General features: G+C 36.9%; 2 protein-coding genes across 14 annotated transcripts in view; one reads left to right on the top strand and one right to left on the bottom strand.

Moving 5' to 3' along the window:
• The window catches only part of PIP5K59B (Phosphatidylinositol 4-phosphate 5-kinase 59B), an 89873-nt gene extending 78922 nt beyond the window's left edge, over positions 1-10951 (bottom strand). For all 12 annotated transcript variants that reach the window (XM_088271125.1, XM_088271124.1, XM_088271126.1 and 9 more), the window contains exons 1-5: positions 10647-10951; positions 10452-10489; positions 5117-5222; positions 4055-4266; positions 998-1162 (exon numbers count right to left, since the gene is read on the bottom strand). In XM_088271125.1, coding sequence (XP_088127251.1) covers positions 998-1162; positions 4055-4266; positions 5117-5222; positions 10452-10489; positions 10647-10746 — 621 coding nt within the window. In that variant the 5' untranslated portion in view covers positions 10747-10951. The remainder of the gene's footprint in view (positions 1-997; positions 1163-4054; positions 4267-5116; positions 5223-10451; positions 10490-10646) is intronic.
• A 1199-nt stretch (positions 10952-12150) lies between these two features.
• Positions 12151-24074, top strand: LOC148302726 (uncharacterized). 2 transcript variants are annotated; one of them, XM_088271123.1, is made up of 6 exons: positions 12151-12212; positions 12543-12685; positions 13867-14351; positions 15693-15809; positions 17034-17132; positions 23613-24074. In XM_088271123.1, the coding sequence occupies exons 2-6, from the start codon at positions 12568-12570 to the stop codon at positions 23748-23750; spliced, it is 957 nt and encodes a 318-aa protein (XP_088127249.1). In that variant the 5' UTR covers positions 12151-12212; positions 12543-12567; the 3' UTR covers positions 23751-24074. The 2 variants fall into 2 exon arrangements, with proteins under 2 accessions (XP_088127249.1, XP_088127248.1); XM_088271122.1 differs by lacking the exon at positions 23613-24074 and adding an exon at positions 18171-18391.
• Positions 24075-24929: the final 855 nt, after the last annotated feature.

Raw genomic sequence — 24929 nt, 5'->3', positions numbered from 1 at the left:
TTTTTTTCCAAATCCAATCCAATCCAATCCTGACATACGGCACGGAAACAAGAGCCGACACCGCGAGAACAAAAAGCCTTCTTAGGACATCCGAAATGAAGACTCTACGACCCATTGCAGGCCTAACACTTCGCGACAGAGTAAGAAACTGAGATATAAGAAAAATCTGCGATGTTGAAGATGTTGTGCGATGGGGAAGAGAAAGAAGACGTTTCTGGAGAGTTCATGTGAGAAGAGCGAGATCGGATCGAGTGGTGAGGGTGGCAGCGGACAGCAGCATAGGCGGGATCAGACCCCCAGGAAGACCACCTAAGCGATGGAAGGATAGCTGGTCTTCCACCTCCCAGGAGCGACCCGAGAATGACAGGACCTAGTCCTAAAAGAAGAAGAAGAAGATTTTTTTTTATACACGTGTAACTACCACCACTCTACTCAAATTTCGGAAGTTCCATTTGTCCTTGAATTTCTAATAGACGCCTTTAACATGCACGTTTTCGGCACCATCTATGGTATGGTAAATCTAAAGTATAGTAATTTTTTTATTTATTTAGAGACCCTCATGAAATCTATGTAAGATTCTTCACAAATTATTTTACATACTAAGAGACGTTTGTCTCCGCTTCCGTAGTGTAATGGTCAGCAGCTGGGCTACCGTACCGGAGGTCCCGAGTTCGATTCCCAGGGGAGGTCAAATAAATAAAAGTCAATTTTCACCCTAATATTTATTCAATATTACCCTGGACTGGGTACCTGAAGAGGAGGGCTGATCACCTTTCCCTCATGTGTTAACGATCAAGATAACACCGCGTTTATATGATGCAGTGCCCTATGCACCATCGGGTGCGGATAAGGGTTTAAAAATAATAATTAAAGACACGTTTTGAAAACATGATTTTTAAATTATCATCAAACTTATAATTTGACCATATATTCTATACACGACATTTTGTTCATTTACAGGGATTGCGACCTGCCATAGGCTGGTTTAAGTGATCACCTGGTTGAGATTCATGTAGTATCCGGGCAGCAGCTTCTGCAAGAACTCTCCTTCCTTGTGTTGGACCGTCTTAATGATGAACTCGTCGTCGTCCGTCAGGTAGAAGATGCTGCCGCTGGCGCCCGGGTTGCTCAGCTCCCGGAGCGGGGAACTGCACATGGACATCTGGAAACCGTCCGGAATGCGTCAGTATTGAAGGCACTCTGCATGCATTCAAATTTGCATAATTTTCATGCATTCTGACTCCTGTCCACATGGATGCATCGCTCACTCCTTTTAAGAACGTCATAAATTTAAAAACTTGATTTTTCAGGAGAACATTTTTAAAGTTTCAAAATATAATACAATGTATTAAAAATAAATATCAAGCCACTTATTGAACTTTTTACTGCGCAACAAATCTTTTTAGGCAAAACCTGAAGGTTTTTTCTCCATTTGAAAAATAATTAGTATATTTAAAAAAATAATTAAACAAAACCTTTTCTTCAAAATGCAAAAACAACACTTTCTGCCCTGTAGCGGGTAAATATTAAGTTAAAAATATGCCTCTTTTGCTGGGATATAGTACATTTTCTGGGCATTCCAAAAACATGCACAACTTAAAATTAATACACAATATGGCTCCAGAGTATCTTAAGGAGCTGTGTATTCCAGATGAATTGGTTGATAGATGTCTCACGCTTCGATCGGCTACAACACCTGCAATGGGCAAAGTTATCTTACCAGCTCACAACCAATGCACTAAATTTGGCGAGCGTGCCTTTGCTGTTGCAGGACCGACGGCGTGGAATGCTCTTCCACCAGTGGTTAGAAATAGTGAGAGTGAGATGATCTTTAGAAAAAGACTAAAAACACATTTGTTTGCTAAATCATTTCCACCATAATATTTTCCCCAATTCATTCACAGTGAAGCGCCCTTGAGGTATTTTTTTACGAAAATGGCGCTATATAAGTTATCCAAATTTATATTATTTTGTGAACAAGTATTTGGACACACTCAAAATGTTGTATCCAAATTTATTATTATTATTATTAAAATTGACGATTTTTGATTTATAACGTTGAAAGGAGTGAGTGACATATGATCACGCGTTGTTGTGGCATTCTATTTTCTCTGCCTATCCCCGCGGTAAGCCCAGTGACAGTTAGTTAGTTGGTAAAATAATATAAACATGAAATATCTTAAAATAGTATGAACCTGAGTTTATTTATTGTTTACTTTGTGGTAAGACATGTTACAATGATTAAAGAAAACCCTTCTTATTATGTTAAAAATCTTACCCTCCCATATCCAACCTGCATATTATACAAATAATAATTAACATAAAATCCTCGATAACTCAAAATCTAAAATAGATTTATTACAAAAAAGTGGTGTTTATGAAATTTCGTGTGGAGATTGTGATAGAAAATATATTGGCCAAACTGCGAGAAATTTAAAGATTCGAATTAAAGAACATCATAGCGGTCTTGTTAGAAATTATTTTTCGGAATTTGCAAATCACATAATAGATACTAATCACTCATTTCACTCTCATAAATTAAAATTATTACACCTTGTTCCATATAAAGGCCAAATTATGAATTATCTTGAAAATTTAGAAATCCAAAAAAACCTGAATTCTAATAATAATTTATTAAATAATATATTATTTCAAAATTCTTCACCATTGCTTTCCATTTTTCCTTTGTTTTCAAACTCCGTCCCTTGACTAACCCCTTCCCCTTACTTTCCCCTCTCCTTATTTATAGAACAATTTTATATTTTAGTTACTATACAGACCTGAATGATGGAAGTTTAACTTCTGAAACATGTAGTCTATAATAAAACTCAAGTGGTAAAAAACGAAGTGTTTTCTTTAATCATTGTAACATGAGTCAATGTTTACAATACATCACATTATTTGTAATGTTTTTATTGCAAGCGAGATAATTATGTTAGAATGATGTATACCGGAAACACTACTGTGATAAACTAATACATATATACATATATATATAACAAGATAAACTTGAGAAGGATAAAAAGTTGTACATATTGTCCAAAAAATAAAAAATTAAACATCAGGTAAGCATCACGCCGTTGCTCCGCACGGGCATGCAGAGAGAACAGAACGCCACACCAATCTGTCTTTTTTGCAAACAATCTTCGCCTCTTCCACACTCATGCACATATCACACATACCCGGCGATTATCCGACTCCTCACCTGACAACGCCAAGTAGTTAAATTTTTGATTGTGCCAAGTTTTCGTTGCTTTTTCTCTGCTATTATTTTCAACCACATCCGTCTCATAAATTAGTCTTACTGTACTATCTTCACTCATTCGTTCCACATGCCCAAACCATCTTAAGACATTATAGCATTAGATAAGCATTATCAATCAAACCAAGGACTTCCTTGGTATATTATATGATATATTCCAGGATAATGCTTATCTCAGCCTTGCACCCTTTCCTTATATCACCATTGGAACATCTACCATACATGATCTTGCCGCACTGAATAATTCGACTGCATACAGTCTACTTCCATCCTTATTTCATAATAGCATGCGTGCTGTGAGATTAGGTCGCGTGACGCCAGGTCACGTGACGCCAGGTCACGTGACGCCAGGTCACGTGACGCCAGGTCACGTGACGCCAGGTCACGTGACGCCAGGTCACGTGACGCCAGGTCACGTGACGCCAGGTCACGTGACGCCAGGTCACGTGACGCCAGGTCACGTGACGCCAGGTCACGTGACGCCAGGTCACGTGACGCCAGGTCACGTGACGCCAGGTCACGTGACGCCAGGTCACGTGACGCCAGGTCACGTGACGCCAGGTCACGTGACGCCAGGTCACGTGACGCCAGGTCACGTGACGCCAGGTCACGTGACGCCAGGTCACGTGACGCCAGGTCACGTGACGCCAGGTCACGTGACGCCAGGTCACGTCAGGACAGCTCACGTCACATCAGGTCACGTCACGTCAGGTCACGTCACGTCAGGTCACATCACGTCAGTTAACGTCAAGTCACGTCGAGGCAGTTCAGGTGGGGGTGGGGGGAGCTCACCAGGAAGTCGTCGGGCTGGATGCCGAAGAGGTCGCGGAAGTAGCGGAAGGCGATGGGCGCATAGGTGCGGAAGCGGAACTCCGAGTAGTGGTGCGCGGGCGTGTGGTTGGAGCCGTCGCTCGGGAAGTTGGTCGTCTCCACCGTCATGAAGTCCTGCATCAGCAGGTCGCGCTCCGGCTTGGAGGCCAGCCCGCCCACGGCGTGCTGGATCCCTGGGCACAGAGAGGATGAGCGTCAGATCGACTGTCTGCGAGCTTTTAAACGGATAATTGTACAAACTCTAATGCTATCTTTCTGGATTATTTGTGCTCTTTAACACATTACTGTCGGATGTTACACCCCCTTTATTTCTGGAAATTCTTCTTTATCTGATGCTTGTGTTGAAATGTACGCTGGACCGATCCCAATCTCCTCCATGACTTCTAATATGTCCTTGGCAATTGGAAGCATCACGATGCTTCATGGAGGTCGCTGTAGACACAATGTATCCACATAGAGGGAATACCTGATATAGTCGGTTAGACATTTAGACAGCAATCATCCCGAGTTTACTCATACATGTGTTGTACGCAAATTATCAAACTGAAGTGTTAATGAAGAATGTATGTCGGATTTCAGAGAGCAAATTAGAGCCAAAGGTTTCATCGGCTTTGTGTGGAGACTGAGAGACATCCTTACCGAGTTGTATGGAGATATAATTGAGAGACATCCTTACCGAGTTGTATGGAGATAAAATTGAGGGATATCCCATATGGATATGGAGACATGGTTGGGAGATATCCTTACTGAGTTGTATAGAGACATGGTTGAGTTGTATGGAGATATAGTGGAGGGATATCCTTACCGAGTTGTATGGAGATAAAATGAAGGATATCCTATATGGATATGGAGACATGGTTGGGATATATCCTTACCGAGTTGTATGGAGACATGGTTGAGAGATACCCTTACCGAGTTGTATGCAGACATGGTTGGGAGATACCCTTACCGAGTTGTATGGAGACATGGTTGGGAGATATCCTTACCCAGTTGTATGGAGATATAGTGGAGGGATATCCTTACCGAGTTGTATGGAGCCCATGATCTGGGTGGTCTGGATCTTCTTGTAGGTGATCTGCCCGCCCACGCCCACCCTCCGATGCCCGATCTTCCTGTCCGACTTGTGGACCTGCCAACGTAACATTCATCAGCATCCCGTATACACAAATAACATATACACATGCATACTTAAATTTATACATACACAAAGTACAGTAAAGTTTTATTTATTTTAAAAAAATATTTGTGTTTTTATTATTTACAAAAATATTCATACTTTTGTTTGAGCCTCAGCGGCTCATTTTTAGAAATAGGTATCTAACTGTGGTAGAGTGGGTTCGAACCGAGAAACTCAGACTCAAGAGTCCGCGACAGTAGCCACGGGACCACAACCAGACACGTTTTAAAGCGGTCCGCCTCCGTAGTGTAATGGTCAGCACGCTCGGCTACCGTTCTGGAGGTCCCGGGTTCAATTCCCAGGGGGGTCAAATAAATATAAGTGATTTTGTCAATCTAATATTTATGCCATATTACCCTGGACTGGTACCTGAAGCGGAGGGCTGATCACCTTTCCTTCATGTGTTAACGATCAAGATAACACTGAGTTTGTATGATGCAGTGCCCTATGCACCATTGGGGTGCATAGGGCACTACATCATACAAACTCAAGGTTTGAATGAATGAATTGCATAAAGTGAAGGATGAATGATAAGGGGAGTGATCATACCACAAAGTTAACAACGCTTTTACTAAGTAACTAACTAACTGCCCCTCTAGGCAGAGAGCATAGAACGCCACACCAGTCTGTCTATACAAACAATCGTTGCTTCTTCCACATTCATGCATCTCGTACAAACACGCCGATTATTCCAACTCTGCCGCTTTCAAGTATTTGACAAACTTCATTGTACCAAGTTCTCATAGACCTTCCTCTGCTCCTATTTTCAATTACGTTCGCCTCATAAATTTGTTATACCGGTCTATCCTCATTCATTCGTAGGACATGTCCAAACCATCTCAACTCACCTTTCTTAATTTGATGGATAATGCTCTTTTATGTTCAAAGTTACTATAATTTCATTTAATTCATGAGTGAAAATTCTGGGCAAAAACACTCGCGACCATACTACTCAAATTCTGGAAAGTTCTATATATATATGAACCAATTTCGAAACATTGTTCTTGAATCACTAGAACTTCACAAGAGACATCTATTGGTGAGATGTAAAGAATCTTTTTATTAAGCAGAAACTCTCATATTAGTATGTGAGGTCTACACCAATAGATGTCTCTAGTGAAGTTCTAGTGATTCAAGAACAAGGTTTCTAAATTGGTTCATATATATAGAACTTCCAAGAATTTGAGTAGTGTGGTTGTCAATAATGGGTAGAATTGGTGAATGTTACACGTGTGTAAAGTGATCACTTAAACCAGCCTATGACGGAGAAGCTTTTTATATGGCACAAACTCTTTTATTAGTATGTGAGGTCCGAATCCTGTATTATAATGACACACATGAGAAACGCCAGAAAATATCATTTTCATTTTTATTATTTTAGCTTATAATTTGACCAGTTAATTTATTTACAACATTTTGAGTGTGTCCAAATACTGGATTATCTCCAATCGGTCGTCAGCCCCGTAAATGCCCAGACTTCCATATTCTTCTTCATCTTTGATGAGATGTCAAAAAATAATTTGAAAAATAACTCACTTTAGTAGGAAATGGCATGTTGTAATATATTCTAGGGGCAAGGTTACAAAAATTATACAAAGTTAGGAGCCATTGATTCAACTCAACACTCAGACAAAAAATTATGATAATTTTATTACAATTACACACTGGTACAAAGTCCAAAGAAAAAGAAAATGATTTGACTGCAGTCTGTAAGAGAGTGAACGCTGTTGAAATGCGCTCCCTCAGACGAATGTGTGGAAAATCATTGTATGACAGAATTAAAAACGATGATATAAGAAAGGAATGTAAGGCTGAACGAGGAATAATTGAAAAGAAAAGGAAGAGTACTTTGCGGTGGTATGGACATGTGGAGCGAATGGATAGCGAGAATGACTAAGAAAATATATGTGGCGAATGTGAGAGGGAAAACAGAACGTGGACGACCGAAAAAGACTTGGGGCGATCAGATCAATCAGAACCTAAAATCTGGCGGTGTCAAAAGTCTGCGTAATCGGAGGGCATGTATGACTAGATGTATGGATGTGAAGGAGGCGAGGAGTGTATGTCAGGACAGAAGAGTGTAGCGTTCCATCCTCTCTGCCTACCCCTGCGGGAAACGGTGTGATGGTAGTAGTAGTAGTAAGAGAATAATGCATCAATATATATATATATATATATATATATATATATATATATATATATATATATATATATATATATATATATATATATATATATATATATACACATACACATACACATACACATACACATACACATACACATACACATACACATACACATACACATACACATATACATATATATATATATATATATATATACATATATATATATTTTTTTATATATTTTTTTTATTTTTTTTATTTATGTAACCCTCTCCGGTGTTGTGTACCTTGTACACATTGCTTCTAATAACCATAATACCTCCATATATATATAATTAATACAAGGCTAAGATCTTAGGTATTCCTCCATAACATATTTACGCATTGATTTAAAAATAATATTAATAATAATCAGAATTTATAAGGTACCTCCGATGGGAGGTATTTTGTGAATATCGGAAACAAATTCACATATAAACAGCGCGTGAAGAGTGTGCGGGAACCGCGACATCTCACTCTTGCATACATGCACTGTGCAAGCGTGAGGAGCTCAAAGCTCAATGTTCTCTGGCTAGCGGCAGTAGCTCTTGGGCTTCCGACAAGAGTGGACCTATGCTTGTTCCGTGAGCGTTGCCAGACGGTTTATAAATTAATTATAAATGAAGTCAAAAATTTTATAATTTAGATTTATTTGCTGAAAACATTAAAAAACTTACAAACATATTAGCTAACTAACTAACCAGGGCACTAAATTTGGCAAGCGTGCCTTTGCTGATGCGGGACCAATGGCATGGAATGCTCTTCCACCAGCAGTTAGAATGACATAATCATTATAAATAAAAAAACGCATTTATTGGCTAAATCATTTCCACAAGTTTCTTTTCCCTGAATACATTAATAAAGTATTCTACAAAAAGTGCGCTATATATTAATTATCCAAATTTTTATTAATCCACACTCAGATGGTGCATAGGGCACTAACGGGTCGATGAGGTGTTAACTTGATCGCTAATTACATAAGAGAGATACTTTAGATTCTTGGACATAGAACTGGAATATATTTGATACTGATGACGGAAGTGAAGGAGCTCGGATAGGAAGGAAGAGGAATCAAGAATGTAGGAATATACATAATTGAAGTTAATTAATTGAAAAATAATTTTATCGTGGTCGGGTTGTGGTCCCTTGGTTAGTGTCGCGGACTCTAAAGTCAGAGTTTCTCGGTTCAAACCCACTCTACCACAATTTGATAGCTATTTCTAATAATGAGCCGCTTAGGCTCACGGCAATAGTATGAAATTTAAATATTTGTGTAAATAATAAAAACGAAAATTTTTTCTTTAAAAAAATAAAGCACTTTTTGCTTATAATGCAGATGAAAAATTGAAAGGGAGTTGTTTTGTTTGAACCAATTTTTTTTGTATGAAATTGTTAATTAACTAACTAACTAACCATCACGCCGCTTCCCCGCAGGGGTAGGCAGAGAGAATAGAGCGCCACACCACTCTGTCCTTGCAAACATTCTTCGCCTCTTCCACGTTCATGCATCTCCTCATACATACCCGCCGATTGTTACGACTCCTAACCTGACCACTTTCAAGTATTTGGCGTACCTGATCGTGCCATGTTTTTCTCGGCCTTCCTCTGCTTCTTTTCCCACTTCATTCGCCTCATAAATTTGTTTTACCGTTCTTACCTCACTGATTCGTTCCACATGTCCAAACCATCTCAACACACCTTTCTTAATTTTATCGATAATGCTTATCTCAGCTTTGCATTCCTTCCTTACTTCACTATTCGCACATCTATCATAAATCGTTTTGTCGCACACTCTTCTGAGATCGCATTTCTTTATATGTATAGGGTCCGCCATCTAAAGTTTTTTTTTTCAACTAGTGCTTATTTCGTGAATGGTAACACTTAGCTCATGTCTGATTTGACAGATAATTAGTTTTATCCTTCCGCTGAGCGAATATGGTTGTGTATACGCTTGAACAACGCTGGGAAATATTGCGACATTACTTTGAAAATCATGGTAATGTTGCAGAATGTGTGCGAAAATTGCGTACGGTTTTTGGAAGAAGAGAAGCACCGTCAGCTCCGTATGTTCGTTATCTTGTGAAAAAAGTGAAAGAAACTGGCATCCTCATCGATAAACCAAAGCGTGAAAAGCCAAAAACAGTGCGTACACCCGAGAATATCGATGTTGTGGCAGAAAGTGTGCGTGAAGCGCCATCAACATCAATTCACCGTCGTTCTCAACAATTGAACATTTCGGAGACATCATTGAGACGAATTTTGCATAAAGACCTTGGTATGACGCCATACAAAGTCCAATTGGTTCAGGAGTTGAAGCCAACTGACCATCCAATGCGTTTTCGCTTCGCTGAGTGGGCCTGCGATCGACTTACAGAAGATGCCGATTTTGCCAAAAAAATCATCTTTTCGGATGAAGCTCATTTTGATCTTGGCGGGTATGTAAACAAGCAAAATTGTCGTATTTGGGGCACAGAAAACCCGCACGCATACATTGAAAAGCCGGTACACCCAAAACGAGTCACTGTTTGGTGCGGATTTTGGTCCAGAGGCATAATTGGGCCATTTTTCTTTGAAAATGAGCAAGGAGTGGCCGTTACAGTCAATGGCGATCGTTATCGGGCCATGTTGAACGGATTTTTGTTCACAAAAATTGAAGAGGAGGATATTGGCAACATTTGGTTTCAACAGGACGGCGCTACGTGCCACACAGCCGAAGCTACACTCGATGTTTTGCGCCCTGTTTTCAAAAAAAAAAAGTTATTTGGCGGACCCTTTATAATTGTTAATTAATGGATTTAAAATAGAAATACCTATCATATTTTAAGAAAGAATTTCAAACAAGTAATAAAACGATTATTAATCATCCTTTTTCATGAATTTTGGTGAATCACAAATTGCGAACCCAGTGTCAACAGAATGTCATTGTGTCAAAATCTGACAGCTTCAAAAAATAACAATACAAAACGTAATTAATAGCTTAGACTATAAAATATTTACTAAATAATATACTCACATCATTTCTGTCTCCGATGGAAGCCTCTTTATCCTTATCTGAAAGGAAAAAACGGGCATATAACAAAAAATAAAATGCAAAATTGAGTGCTACCCGATACGAGTTCCTCACGAATTGGGTCGGCAATTAGCCAAGGATTAGAGATATATCCGTGAGGTTTTTCGTGTTTTTTTAATGGGAATTTGGCGCAATTACCGTCGTCTTCCGATTTGGAGTCCTGCGTTGACGATCGATCGTCGAAATTTTTCGGTGTGAACGTTTCCAGCATTTCGATTTCGGCTTCTCCCGAGGCCATTTTGTTTTGAATAATTCTGCCACTTTTCGCACTTTTGACACTGAATCTACAACATTGGTCGTAGAACTATCTGATTCCTATCTCGCTGCCGGACAACATGGGAGAATTTAATTTAATTAAATATTACCACCACTTTCACTCAAAGGACCTTCCTTTCGAAACATCGATGAAAATTCATTCCCGTTCGATGATTTACTCGAAAAGTACACGAATGTTCATTGCCAGTAATAAAAAATAATAGGGTTGTGCTACAAGAAAACGATATATTTTGCGTTATATTTTATTTGAAATATCACACATTTCGATCAAAAAAAAAATATATATGTTTTTTTAGGAGAGACGAATAACATTTAGTGATGTCACCTTATGTAATAGAAGTTTCCTGTTTTCTTTTGTGAATGAACAATGACCCAATATTAAAGAATATTTACATTAAAACATTTCACACTAACTAACTAACCATCACGCGGCTTCGCGAAGGGGTAGGCAGAGAGAATTGAACTATTTTATTCACCAAAAGGAACATATAGTGAACATATAGGAACATATTTTGAAGAATATTTAAGATATTGGCAAATCGACTAAATTGATAATTGTGTCTTCGTTTGTAGAATCCGAATAAGCGATTATATAAATAATCATAGTTTTTGGGTTGATACAGTTTTCATCTAGGTGTGCGATATTTTAAGCATTTTCGATAAAGTTTATGAACGATAAAAGAAGTGATAAGTCTTGGCCTTAAAAACCGTGCGGCTTTTGGTTAAGTTCTCTGCGTCAAAATGTCTCTTTGATTAGGTAAGAGTATTAACATCAAATAATATCAAAGGATTACGAAAATAATAATATTATTTTAACAAATGATTGGAATTACGGTAATGATCTTCTTCTTCGCCTTCTTCTTTTTAACGGCTTTTATCTATCTTGAGTGTTCTAGCCAGTGTCGAGTTATTTTTTATTTACAATTTTTACTGTACTTGACTTTCAAGTATAGGTATTCCCGTTAGAGGGGTTAGATTTATTAATAATGTTTATTTGTTTAGTAATCTGAATATCGCGTGAAGTTAACAACATGGGTTGAGGATCGATCAATAGATTGATTAACTGGTATCATCATTCCGTGTCATATTATTTTGTCTGATCGAACATTATTCATTTGTGCAGTATAAACGAATTGTAACTTTTCATTGAACTTGTAATTTAATTTGTTATCTTTGAATGTGAATTTTTCAAATTTCTAGTAAGAATCCTACTATTCATATTTTACATGTATATTATAATTATATTATAAATGTAACGCGGATTAGGGAGATTTTATCGCAAGTCCCTTAATTTATTTGGTATCTACCTTCTCTGAAACTTTTGACAAATATTTTAAACTAGCAACACTATTGATTCTGACAACGTGAGTTAACCTCAAATTCAAATAACTGTCAGGACTTTTTCAACAAGTATAATAGTTTAAACAAGTTAGTATATTATTGGCTTATTGACTTTACACAACAACAACATGTAATGTTTATTTAATACCACGTGAAATTAATATGCATTTTAGTTTAATTTATATTATTATTATTACTGGCGAAAAATAAAATCAAAAATTGATTTATCAACTCAATAACACAGTGTTTTTATAGGCACCATGAATTGAAAGAACACGCTAAGCCACTGTTACTTTATAATTCTCATAAGTTTTAAATGTGTAGGCTTGTATTTTAATGTTAATCTCAATATAATGTATTTTAACTTAAAATGTTATGCCGGCTATTATATTATTATACGATTCTCGTAATTTTTAGGATTTTTATATTTTAATAACTCGCCATGAGTGCAGAGGAAGGTTTATTCAAATTCAAAAAGCCGAGACCTGAGAAAAAGGGAAAACCAAAATTTGGAGGGAAAAAGCCCAAAAAAGATGACGCTCCTGATCTAGATAAACTAGGTAATGTAATATTTTGTATATTAACCCTCCCTTCCTGGTGTTCTGTACCTTGTACACATTGCTTCTAATAACCATAATATAATTTAGAGTACCCCCAAAAAATGTAGAAAAAGACTATTTATGTAATCTTTGTAATGTAGGTCCTACTTTCTTGTTATTTTATGTATCTGAATGTTCTTGTCTTATACTTATAACAACTCTATTTTTTGTAACTTATACTTATAATGACGATATTGCTATGGTTGCTGAAAGTGAGGAGGAAACTGCAGGAGGCCTTAGCAACTTTGCAAGGCATTCTTCAAGATAGCTACAACATGAAGATAAATAAAGACAAAACAAAGCTGCTGACTGTAGGCCGAACGCAACATCATATGAGAGTAGTGATGTCAGGAGTTCTAATAAAAGAACACCGAGGAGTTTGTCTACCTCGGGAGAAAATAACATGGGACAGTCGGTCTGAGAGCGAGGTCGACAGCCGTATACATCAGGCTAGGCTTGCATTCAATAAAAGGTCAAAAATAATAGAGTCAAATAATATAGACCTAAAACTTATAAAGACCTATGTATGGAGTGTCTTGATGTACGGCTGCGAGACATCCGAAAGGGATAGGGAGAAAACTCTTAAGAATTTCCTGGAGAGACCACATCACGAATGAGGAAATTCTTCAAGGAATGGGAGGAGGAAGGCACCTGATCAGGAAAGGCGCGCAAGATGAATCGGCCATGTAATACGTCAAGAAGGTCTCTTGCATGCCACAATGGAGGGTATGACCGAGGGGACAAACTCTAGGGGACGCCCACGCCGAGACTACCTGGAGGACCTGTGCGGAGACTAGGACGTGCGCTGCTCATCATATGCACATTTCAAAAGAGCAGCACAAGACAGGGAAGAATGGAAGAGAAGAACAGAGGAAATTGCCGCAAACCAATCCCAGGATTGAAACCAGAGAGAGACTTATAAGAACTCTATATTTTTTTTGTAACTTGAATTTTTACTTGTGAAAGCCCTCCGGGCGTTAGTGTGGATAAATAAATAAATGAATGTCAATTCGTAATAATTTTGTTTTAATGACCTGATGATGGAATGAATTTCACACCGGTAGTCACGAATGAGTGTTTATAAAAGTAGTATTACACAAAGTAAACAATGGATGATAATGAGAGTGTTTTTTTTTTTTTAGGTAATGTAAATCCAGCTGGAAAAATAAAGAAACGAAAAAGAAACATGTTTCCAAAAAACCCTAAAATATCAGACGGAACCAAAAAATACGACATCCCACAACTAGAAGACAAAATAGCGAAATTAAAAGAAGTCGATGAACCAAATAAGAAAATCAGGAAAAAGCTGCGACAGCTGGAACATCTGTTGAAGAAAATTACACAAATTATGTTGACACAGAAGAGTTTAGAAGGCGATGGTGATGATCTGAATATGGATGATGTAAATGGTGACGGGAACGATGCAGAGAACAGTGATGATGACGAAATGAAAGGCAGTGATGCGGAGGAATCAAACGATGATGAAAAAGACGTGAAATCTGATGACAAAAATGGTGAAATTGATGGCAGCGATGATGACAACAGCAGTGATGATGATGATCCCAAAAAACCTAAAAGATATGTCGTTTTTGTTGGAAACCTCTCAAAAGACGTGACTGAAGAAGAAGTGAGTTGATAATCTATATTTATAATTTATTTTTGAAGCACTAACTATGTGATTTTCCATTTTGTAATGCCTGGACTTCCATACCTTTGTTGAGATGTCAAAAAATAATGAAAAACAAACCTTCTTCTTCCTGGCTACATCCCAGCTTATTGTCCTTGTGGGGTCAGCTCTCCTCGTCCTCAGGTTATAGGTCCTTCTGTCATGGACAACGTCACCTAGGCCATGCCTTGGAATCATGTTATCCCTCTGCATAATCCATGAATTTCTTGGTCTTCCTCTAGATAACTTTCGAGGAAGATCCATTTATATTGCCTGGTCAACTACTTGTTCGGGTTCTCTGCGTCCTATGTGCCCATACCATCTCAATTGCCTCTCCTCTACCTTACTATTGATGCCTGTTACGCCGAGGCTTCCACGAATGCGTGAACTGTTTATTTTGTCTCTAAGGGAGTGTCCCTTAGAGACAAAATAAAGAAATGAAAAAACAGATGTTTTATTTATAATTTAAAGTTTGTTCAACAACATTTTGAGTGTGTCCAAATACTTGTTCTCAAATCTGAATTATCTCCAATTATAGGACTTATTTTTCATATTATTTTTTGACATCTTATCAATGATGAAGAAGAATATGGAAGTCTGGGCATTTACGGGGCTGACGACCGTCATAGGCTGGTGATCACTTTACGCACGTGTAACATTCATCAATTCTACCCATTATTGACAATCAGACTTCTCAAATTCTTGGAAGCTCTATATATATATATATGAACCAATATTGAAACATTGTTCTTGAATCACTAATCACAAATCTGGATTATCTCCAATTATAGGACTTATTTTTCATATTATTTTTTGACATCTCATCAAAGATGGGTAGAATTGGTGACTGTTACACGAGTGTAAAGCGATCACTTAAACCAGCCTATGATGGTTGTCAGCCCTGTAAATGCCCAGACTCCCATATACTTCTTCATCTTTCATGAGATGTCAAAAAATAATATAAAGTTTGTTTAAACTTTATAAAATAAAACATCGTTGTTTTAACCACTTTTTATTGGTACACTTTTTCCAACCGGTTTCGACAAGAACCTTGTCATCCTCAGAATTTATGTACTAATTCTAAAACATTGAAATACTCATAGTTAGGTTATAGATAAGTATCTGCGAAAAAAATTCAAGAAACAAACTTTGTTTGTTCAAAATCTTAATTCTCCTAGAGTTATTCACCGATTGCTCTGAAATTTTAATACAACCTTGCATCTTACTACTACATGCTTCCATTACCATCTTCCCTTGTTCCTCATAAAGTCAAACCACCTAAACACATGATTATATTTCCAGATAAAACAGCATTTTGCCAAAGTTGGGGGGATCAAATCAGTCCGGATTCCGGAGAAGAAGGAGACAAGGAAGTCCGGCTTTGCATTTGTGGAATTGGATAGTCAACTTACTTATGAGGTATTCTTCTTCTTCTTCATCGTGTTGTAGGCCTTGTGGCCTGTTTTTAAGAGGGATTAGCCTCCTGCGATGTAGATTCCCAGCTATCGACCCATCTCTTTGGTGATCTGCCCGAGAGTCGTCTTCCATGGGGTTAGTCGTACAGTGCGATGTGGGGGAGTCTGGATAGTTGCATTGTCCTCACACGCGCATACCATTGTCTCCTTCGTTGCCTTCCCCACCTAACGACATCTTCCGTCTCGCATATTTCCCTGATCATACGAGGTATATAAGGTATTTAATACTTGTATTATATATATTTCAATGCTCAAATTTAAATTTTCTAATATCTGCCGGTTTCGAGACGTACCCGTCTCTTCATCAGAACAATCGCTACAACAGCATGCAATACTACCCGTCACTACCATAGCACTATTCACACACTTAAAACTACAAAAAAAATTTTTTTTTCATCTCATCAAAGATAAAGAAGAATATGGAAGTCTGGACATTTACGGGGCTGATGACCATCGTAGGCTAGTTTAAGTGATCACTACACACGTGTAACATTCACCAATTCTACCCATTATCGACAACCACAGTGCTCAAATTCTTGGAATTTCTATTTCAAAACGTTGTTCTTGAATCACTAGAACTTCACTAGAGACATCTATTGGTGAGATGAAAAGAAGCTATTTATTGCAGAAACTAATAACTCCTATAATTGGAGATAATCCAGATTTGTGAACAAGTATTTGGATACACTCAAAATGTTAATCACAGCTCGCTCACTCCTTTCAACAATGTCATAAATCAAAAATCGTCTTTTTTCAGTTGTGCATATTTTCGGAATGCTAAATATTTCTCAAATGGAGAAAACATATTCAGGTTTTACCTAAAAAGATCTGTTGCACAGTAAAAAGTTCAATAAGTGGCTTGATATTTATTATTTATACATTTTATTACATTCTTAAACTTAAAAAATTATCTCCTGAAAAATCAGGTTTTTTTAAATATGTTTGATGTTGTTGAAAGGTGTGGGCGATGTGTTTAAGTGTGTGAATAGTGTCAAATGTCAAATTGTAATAATTTTATTTTAACGACCTGACAATGGAATGATTTTCCGAAACCAGTAGTCACGAATAAGTGTTTATAAAAGTGGTATTACACAAAACTAACAATGGATAATAGAGTTTTTTTTTAAATAATTTAATATCTATTTGACATTCCTTGTTTTATTCACAGAAAACGCTCTCCATGCACCACACAATGATGAGCAATCGCAGAATAAATGTCATGTACACCAGATCAGACTCCAAGGGGTTCGATAAAAAGGATGTTATGGTTTGTGGCTTTCTCAATATTGTTTACTTAATTATTTTTATTTAATTATAAAGAGAAATATTCATGTTTTTAATATTCACACAAATATTTCATTTTCATACTATTTCTGTGAGTCTAATCAGCTTATTATTAGAAATAGGTATCAAATTGTGGTAGAGTGGGTTCGAACCCAGAAACTCAGACTTAAGGGTCCGCGACACTAACCACGGGACCACAACCCGACACTTTACCCTGGACTGGTCCCTAAAGCGCAGGAGTAAGTGATGATCAAAACAACACTGCGTCAATGGGATGTAGTGCCCTATGCACCATTGGGTGCAGATAAGGGTTAGAAGATGTAAATATAAGGAGATGCATGGATGTGGAAGAGGCGAAGATTGTTTGCAAAGACAGATATGTGTGGCATTCTATTATCTCTCCCTACCCCTGATGGTCGGAGGAGTAGCCTGATGGTTAGTTAGCAAGGTATTAGAGTGAAAAGCACATTTATTTTGACTACCCTTTTGGGCAAACATGAATCGTTACTTACGGAATGTATGTAATATATTCCGTAAGTCATCATTCTCATGATGTGTTATTATTAGCTAAAAAATGAATACGAAATATCACAAGACTATCGGTAACATTCTTATTGAAATCTGTAGAAAAGTAAGGGAGATATGAAGGTTTAAAATTTAGATATTTGAATAAAACGAAAAACGGACACCGCTATATGTCAAAAATCAAATCAAATTTTACGTCATCGGGTGTTATGGGGCTTTATGTATCCGCTTTATAGAGCTGTAATAGTAGTAGTGTGGATTCGTTTCTGTGACGTCATTCGGTACCAACTTACGAAAACAACGTTTTTACAAAGTGAATTTTGCAAAAGAAAATGATGAATAAAAATATTGATCATATCGGCTGTTATAAACACAAAACGATTCTTACACAATCCTTTATAGGTTGAGTTTGTTAAATTAGATATTCCTCCCGAGTGATAATACTCTATTATTCAAACGGCCCCCATATTAATGTTTGTTGTGTTATAATTTACAGAAGAAAAATGCTAAAATTGATGCCATGAGGAAGTCGGGACTGTTGGCGGGGAGTGTACCGGAGCACAAGAGAAGGAGTTTCCGGAGGAAGAAGAAGCGACTAGCAGAGGCCAAGGCTGCAGCCGAAGCCAAAGCATGATAATGATGATCTAATTTATATGAAAACATATAAATCCATTTTTAAAATTAACTGAAAATAAAATAAAAATTGTTACATCTCCATTTTATTCATTTTATCGATTAGAGTCTTCTTCTCCGTCTTAATCCTCATTGCTGAAGGCTGTGACCCTTGCAGAAACAATGACTCTTCTCCAGTTATCCCTTGATTGCGCTCCAACCACCGAGGTGCCTGCTGCTGCCTTAATTTGATCGGTCCATCGTGTGGGGATCTTCCTCTCCCTCTCTTTCCCTCCAGGCTACCGATCACAACTAGTCGTTCCAGGCTATCCTCGTTGCCACGCGCAACGTGTCCAAAGAACTGGAGAATCCGTCGGGTACAGATATTGGCCAGAGTCAAGCCATCCAAGCCATCCAAGCAGTATCGATTAGAGTAGCGGACAACAAACTCATTTATCAAGAGAATGATTGAGGGATCTTTTGAGTGGCAAATTTCTTTTACTTTAAACTATGTAGGCAGGTATGCTGTTTTTTTTTTAATTTTAGCATATTGTTTGCGAGAAACACTTAAAAGTGTCTTTTACATACTGTTGGTAGAGAGCATGAGACGCTTATAAGCATTCTATTGGCTTACTTTTGGTAGAGCCCGAGAGACGCCAAGAAATATTGTGCAGATCGGAGTTGCGTCAGTTTCGCAGTCGGGCGTCTACCCAAATACGCCACGGCGCCTGTCTTAGTGTCGGGGTCGATGAAAAAACCACCCGACAACAATGTGTTAGTAGTCTTGTCTTAAATAAGCCATAGGTACATTAAATAAAACTTGATACCATACTTTATGATGGTTTTATATGACTGACATACTTAATCTGAACGATGGCTTTGTATCTCTTTGGAATGTTTGGGTGTGTGCAGTTATTTTTAATATCAGATTGTCATTAATTAAATGCTGTAAATCCCTGTAAAGCACTTGTTCTCAATCTTATTTTACCCACCAAAAGTGGGTCTTTGAGATTTTTTTTCATGAACCCTCCCACCAATTATTTTTACTAATATGTCACAAACCTGATAGAGCTATTGCCACGATTATATTTAAACTTATTATACTTTAAGTACACCGTACACTGCCCCCTGAAAATTTTAAACGCTCACAAGGGAACGTCATCGCCGATATTGAGAACCTAGGCTGTAGAAGGACTGCTCTTTCATTTTTTGAACGACCTTGAAATAACTAGACCCTATCTAGAAAGCTCTTTAGATGAAAAGATGTAAAAGAAGAAGAATAACATGAACCCCTTCCAAGGACGGTACTGGACAGCTTTCATTTTTTCAATTGACTTGCGTGACATTCTACGTTTTTATTACGTTATGAACGTCCCAAATGAAATAAAATCGTAACGGGACCAATTACGTCGTTTTGCATCATCAGGTAAGTACTTACCTAATTGAATAATATTTATACACTACGTCTGTATTTTTTTACTGGCAGCTCAAGTAATAACATAACCTCAAATAAAACTAAACCAGGGGGGGTCGACTCATAAACGTCAGATTGTTCAAAAAACGACCAGAAATGACGAGATACACTAATACACTAACAAAAACACCAAAACGGGAACGAAAAATACGAGATATCAACAAGTTGTTCAAATATTTCAAATAAATATAGACAAACTATGGTTATAGACAATTATCGATAGAAAAATAGAAATCCGTAAATGAAGAACTTGATAATATTGAGTATTATGCCAAAGTTAAAGTTAAATTTTGCGTATGAAAGTGTAGTTTTTCTAACTTGACACAACGCTCCCTTGAACTTCTGCAGCACCCCCCAAATGCAAAAAATTTAAAAACACCTAGCCAGACTTCCAAAACGCCCACAAAGGGGCGCTGGCACCCCCGTTAAGAAACATAACTTCAGGAAGTGGTGGGCACTCCTTCCGCCCTTTTAAAATATTGTATTTTTTAGAATTTTATATATAATTTAGTAATTTGAAAAAATTCTATCGTTTTTGTTTTTGTTGAAAAGCCTTATATTTATACATAGTTTGAGATAATAATTTCAAAAAAGTTACCATTACCATTTACAATTATAAGGTTGAGTTGAGTAACCATTATTAATCGCCTGAACTCTTTTTATAAATGTCTAGCCGTGACCTTTCTATTTTTGTTTACACTGAAATAAATAAATTTAGATAGTGAAATATCTTCTTTGTAATATTAATATTATAATTTTGAAAATACGTAATATAACAAATTTCAATATAAATACCATTTAACCTGAAAAATGAATGATAAATATTTCGGCGGGTGGATTCGATATTCAGCAGCGGCGAAGTCACGCCCAGCCGGGAGCTTAGTACTTCTAGCCGTTTACGTCACTTCCGGCCGCTGGCGAATATGACTTCTAGCCATAAAAAATCGAGGCAGTTGGCGGTCTTTATATAAATTAGTAAGTCTGTGACTAAACTGTATTTTCCGGTGTGTCAAAAATTGGTATAAATTTGTCTGTAATCTTTGAGTTGGTCTTTGAATTGGTTTGGCGTCTCGTACTATCAGCTTGATCGTCTCGACTTTTCTCACATAAACGTCTCGTAAATCCGTCGAGGGTTATAGGATAAGATAAGAATAATACAATACCATCAATGGGAAAGAAAAGCAAAAACAAGAATGCCGTAAACAGAAAGAGAATTCTAGAAAACAAGATAGCAAAATTAAAAGTAGTCCAAAAACCGAATAATCAAATCAGGAAAAAGCTGCGACAGTTGGAACATTTTTTGAAGAAAACAGAAATTATTTTGAAACAGAAAGAAGGCAATTGTGATGATCTAAATATCGACGAAATAAATGGTGATGCAAATGATGCAGAGCACAGTGATGATGACGAAATGAAAGGCAGTGATGCGGAGGAATCAAACGATGATGATGATAAAAAATATTAAATGATTTCATTTATTAATTCCATAGTCACTAAGTGGTAATATCTATCCATTTCATACTACTTTTTTTTTTTTTTTTTTTTTTAACCCCTATCCGCACTCCAATGGTGCATAGGGCACTGATTCATATAAACACAGTGTTATCTTGATCGTGTCTCATACTACTATTTCTCAAAATGTATTGTGACACGTGTTTCAATGCATTGCGCATCATTTTCAAAAACCGCATGAGCGTTTGTGCACTACACGGAATTTTACCTACCGGCTGTCCGGTTTTTAAAATAAAAGCGACTATGACAACATTTTGAGTGTGTCCAAATACTTGTTCACAAAATCTGGATTATCTCCAATTACAGGAGTTATTTTCATATTACTTTTTGACATCTCATCAAAGATGAAGAAGAATATGGAAGTCTGGGCATTTACGAGGCTTACGACCGTCATAGGCTGGTTTAAGTGATCACTTTACACACGTGTAACATTCACCAATTCTACCCATTATTGACAACCACACTACTCAAATTCTTGGAAGTTCTATATATATGAACCAATTTAGAAACCTTGTTCATGAATCACTAGAACTTCACTAGAGACATCTATTGGTGAGATGTAAAGAAGCTTTTTATTAAGCAGAAACTCTTATATTAGTATGTGAGATCCGAATCCTGGATTATAATCACACACGTGAGAAACGCCAGAAAAATGATAATGGTATTTTCTGGCGTTTCTCACGTGTGTGATTATAATCCAGGATTCGGATCTCACATACTAATATAAGAGTTTCTGCTTAATAAAAAGCTTCTTTACATCTCACCAATAGATGTCTCTAGTGAAGTTCTAGTGATTCATGAACAAGGTTTCTAAATTGGTTCATATACATAGAACTTGAGTAGTGTGGTTGTCAATAATGGGTAGAATTGGTGAATGTTACACGTGTGTAAAGTGATCACTTAAACCAGCCTATGACGGTCGTAAGCCCTGTAAATGCCCAGACTTCCATATTCTTCTTCATCTTTGATGAGATGTCAAAAAATAATATGCGACTATGACAGTTTAGGGTGATTGAATTTACGCGCAACGTGATGATCACGCACCGATCTGAAGAATGACGGTCAAAAGCACAAGCCAATTATTCGTTTTATCATGTTAACCGGACTGCCAGACGGTAAAATTCCATGTAGTGCACAAACTGCCTATGTGTTTGAAAATGTAATCATTTAATATGAGAGTTATTAATATTACAGATTACTTGTGTAGAGAAAAGATAATTGAGATGGTATGGGCATATAGGACGCAGAGAACCCGATCATGTTTTTAACCAGGCAATAGAAATGGATGCCCCTCGAAAGTTATCTAGAGGAAGACCAAAGTATTCATGGGTGATGCAGAAAGATAACATGATTCCAAGGCATGGCCTAGGCAACGTTGTCCATGACAGAAGGACCTACAGCCTGAGGACGAGGAGAGCTGACCCCAACAGTCGACAAAGACAATAAGCTGGGATGTAGCCAGGAAGAAGTATGTGTTTGAAAATGATGCGGAGTGCGACGAAACATATCGCTCACTCCTTTCAAGAACGTCGTAAATCAAAAAACTAGATTTTTCAGGAGAACGTTTTTAAAGTTTAAAAATGCAACACATTGTATTAAAAATAAATATCAAGCCACTTATTGATCTTTTTAGGTAAAACCTGAAGGTTTTTTTTCCATTTGAAAAATATTTAGTATATTTAAAAAAAATATTAAACAATATTTTTTCTTCGAAAAGCAAAAACTTTCTGCCCTGTAGCGGGTAAATATTAAGTTAAAAATATGCCTCTTTTGCTGGGATATAGTACATTTTCTGGGCATTCCTGCATAACTGAAAATTGACGAATTTTGATTTTTGACGTTCTTGAAAGGAGAGAGCGATATATATCAAAATAGAATTTTTAAAATAGTGGTATTTTTCAAGTAAAACTTTAATTAAAAATAATATTACACAAATATATGAGTAAAAAAATAATATTAAAACAAATTTATGAGGCAAATGTCGTTGGAAATAAGAGCAGGTGAAAACCGAAGAAAACTTGGCATGATCAATTATTTCAAATAATTCAAAGTGGTCAGGTCAGGTGTCGGAACAATCGGCGGGTATAAAAATATATAGAGATGCGTGATTGTGGAAAAGGCAAATATTGTTTTTGGATTTGCAAGTACAGATTGGTGTGGCATTCTATTCTCTCTCCCTACTCCTTCCGAGAAGCGGCCTGGTAGTTGGTGACCAATTACCTTCCTTTTGTCCAACATAAATCGTTACTTGCGGAATTTAATATAAACCTACAAGACTGCTTGAATTAGTCAAACTGCACCTATATTAATATTTGTTGTTTATTGTGTGATAATTTACAGAAGAAAAATGCTAAAATAGATGCCATGAGGAAGTCGGGACTGTTGGCAAGGCACCGTGTACCGGAGCACAAGAGGAGTTTCCAGAGAAAGAAGAAGCGACTAGCAGAAGCCAAGGCTGTAGCTGAAGCCAAAGCATGATAATGATGATCTATTATTTTTTGACATCTCATCAAAGATGAAGAATATGGAAGTCTGGGCATTTACGGGGCTGACGACCGTCATAGGCTGGTTTAAGTGATCACTTTACACACGTGTAACATTCACCAATTCTACCCATTATTGACAACCATACTACTCAAATTCTATGACGGTCGTCAGCCCCGTAAATGCTCAGACTTCCATATTCTTCTTCATCTTTGATGAAAAGTCAAAAAATAATATGAAAATAACTCCTGTAATTGGAGATAATCCAGATTTTGTGAACAAGTATTTGGACACACTCAAAATGTTGTAATGATGATCTAATTTATATGAAAATGTAATTAATCCATTTTTAAGAAATCTTGAAAATAAAATATTTTTTTTAAATTAATGTTTTACTTAGTAAATACCACTATTTCTTAAAATCTACTGTGACAAGTGTTTCGATGCATTCCGCATCATTTTCAAACACCGAATGTGAAGCTTATTCTTAATTTTAGATTTGGGCCCTTGGGACGTTGATTAAAAATGTTGACTACCCCATTTTGTTTATTTTATCGACTAGGGCAGTGCTCAGCAAACTTAAATGAGTTCAACTCTCTTAACAAATTCTCTTATTAAACTCTCTTGACAATTCGCTCACTCCTTTCAAGAACGTCATGAATCGAAAAAACTTGATTTTTCAGGAGAACGTTTTTAAAGTTTATAAATATAATACAATTTATTAAAAATAAATATCACGCCACTTATTGAACTTTTTACTGTGCAACAGATCTTTTTAGGTTAAACCTGAAGGTTTTTTCTCCATTTGAAACAATAACTAGTTTTTTTTTTTTTCATTAAACAATACCTTTTCTTCAAAATGCAAAAACATCACTTTCTGCCCTGTAGCAGGTAAATATTAAGTCAAAAATATGCCTCTTTTGCTGGGATATAGTACATTTTCTGGGCATTCCGAAAACATGCACAACTGAAAATTGACGATTTTTGATTTATGATGTTATTGAAAGGAGTGAGCGAATTGTCAAGAGAGTTAAATATCCACAGTGTGATGGTTGAGTTATCTTTTGAGTGACATTTTTTTTTTACTTTAAACTATATAGGTAGGTACACTGTTTATTAACTTCCCTTTTTTTCAAGCTTTCAGTCTTGCGTGACATTTTACCTTCTTAATTA

Source organism: Brachycentrus maculatus, unplaced genomic scaffold (assembly GCF_059751285.1).
Source record: "Brachycentrus maculatus isolate JH-2025_06_01 unplaced genomic scaffold, ASM5975128v1 h1tg000420l, whole genome shotgun sequence".
NCBI classification, from domain to species: Eukaryota; Metazoa; Arthropoda; class Insecta; order Trichoptera; family Brachycentridae; genus Brachycentrus; species Brachycentrus maculatus.
The sequence above is the reverse complement of the archived record's forward strand: the minus strand, read 5'-3'. Positions and strand labels throughout refer to the sequence as shown.

What these genes read in the sequence shown, in the direction of transcription:
- LOC148302726 (XM_088271123.1), top strand. Translation starts at nt 12,568, where the DNA reads ATGAGTGCAGAGGAAGGTTTATTCAAATTCAAAAAGCCGAGACCTGAG. An exon ending in TCCTGATCTAGATAAACTAG is followed by an intron (nt 12,686 to 13,866) that starts GTAATGTAATAT and finishes TTTTTTTTTTAG; the next exon opens with GTAATGTAAATCCAGCTGGA. An exon ending in AAGACGTGACTGAAGAAGAA is followed by an intron (nt 14,352 to 15,692) that starts GTGAGTTGATAA and finishes TTATATTTCCAG; the next exon opens with ATAAAACAGCATTTTGCCAA.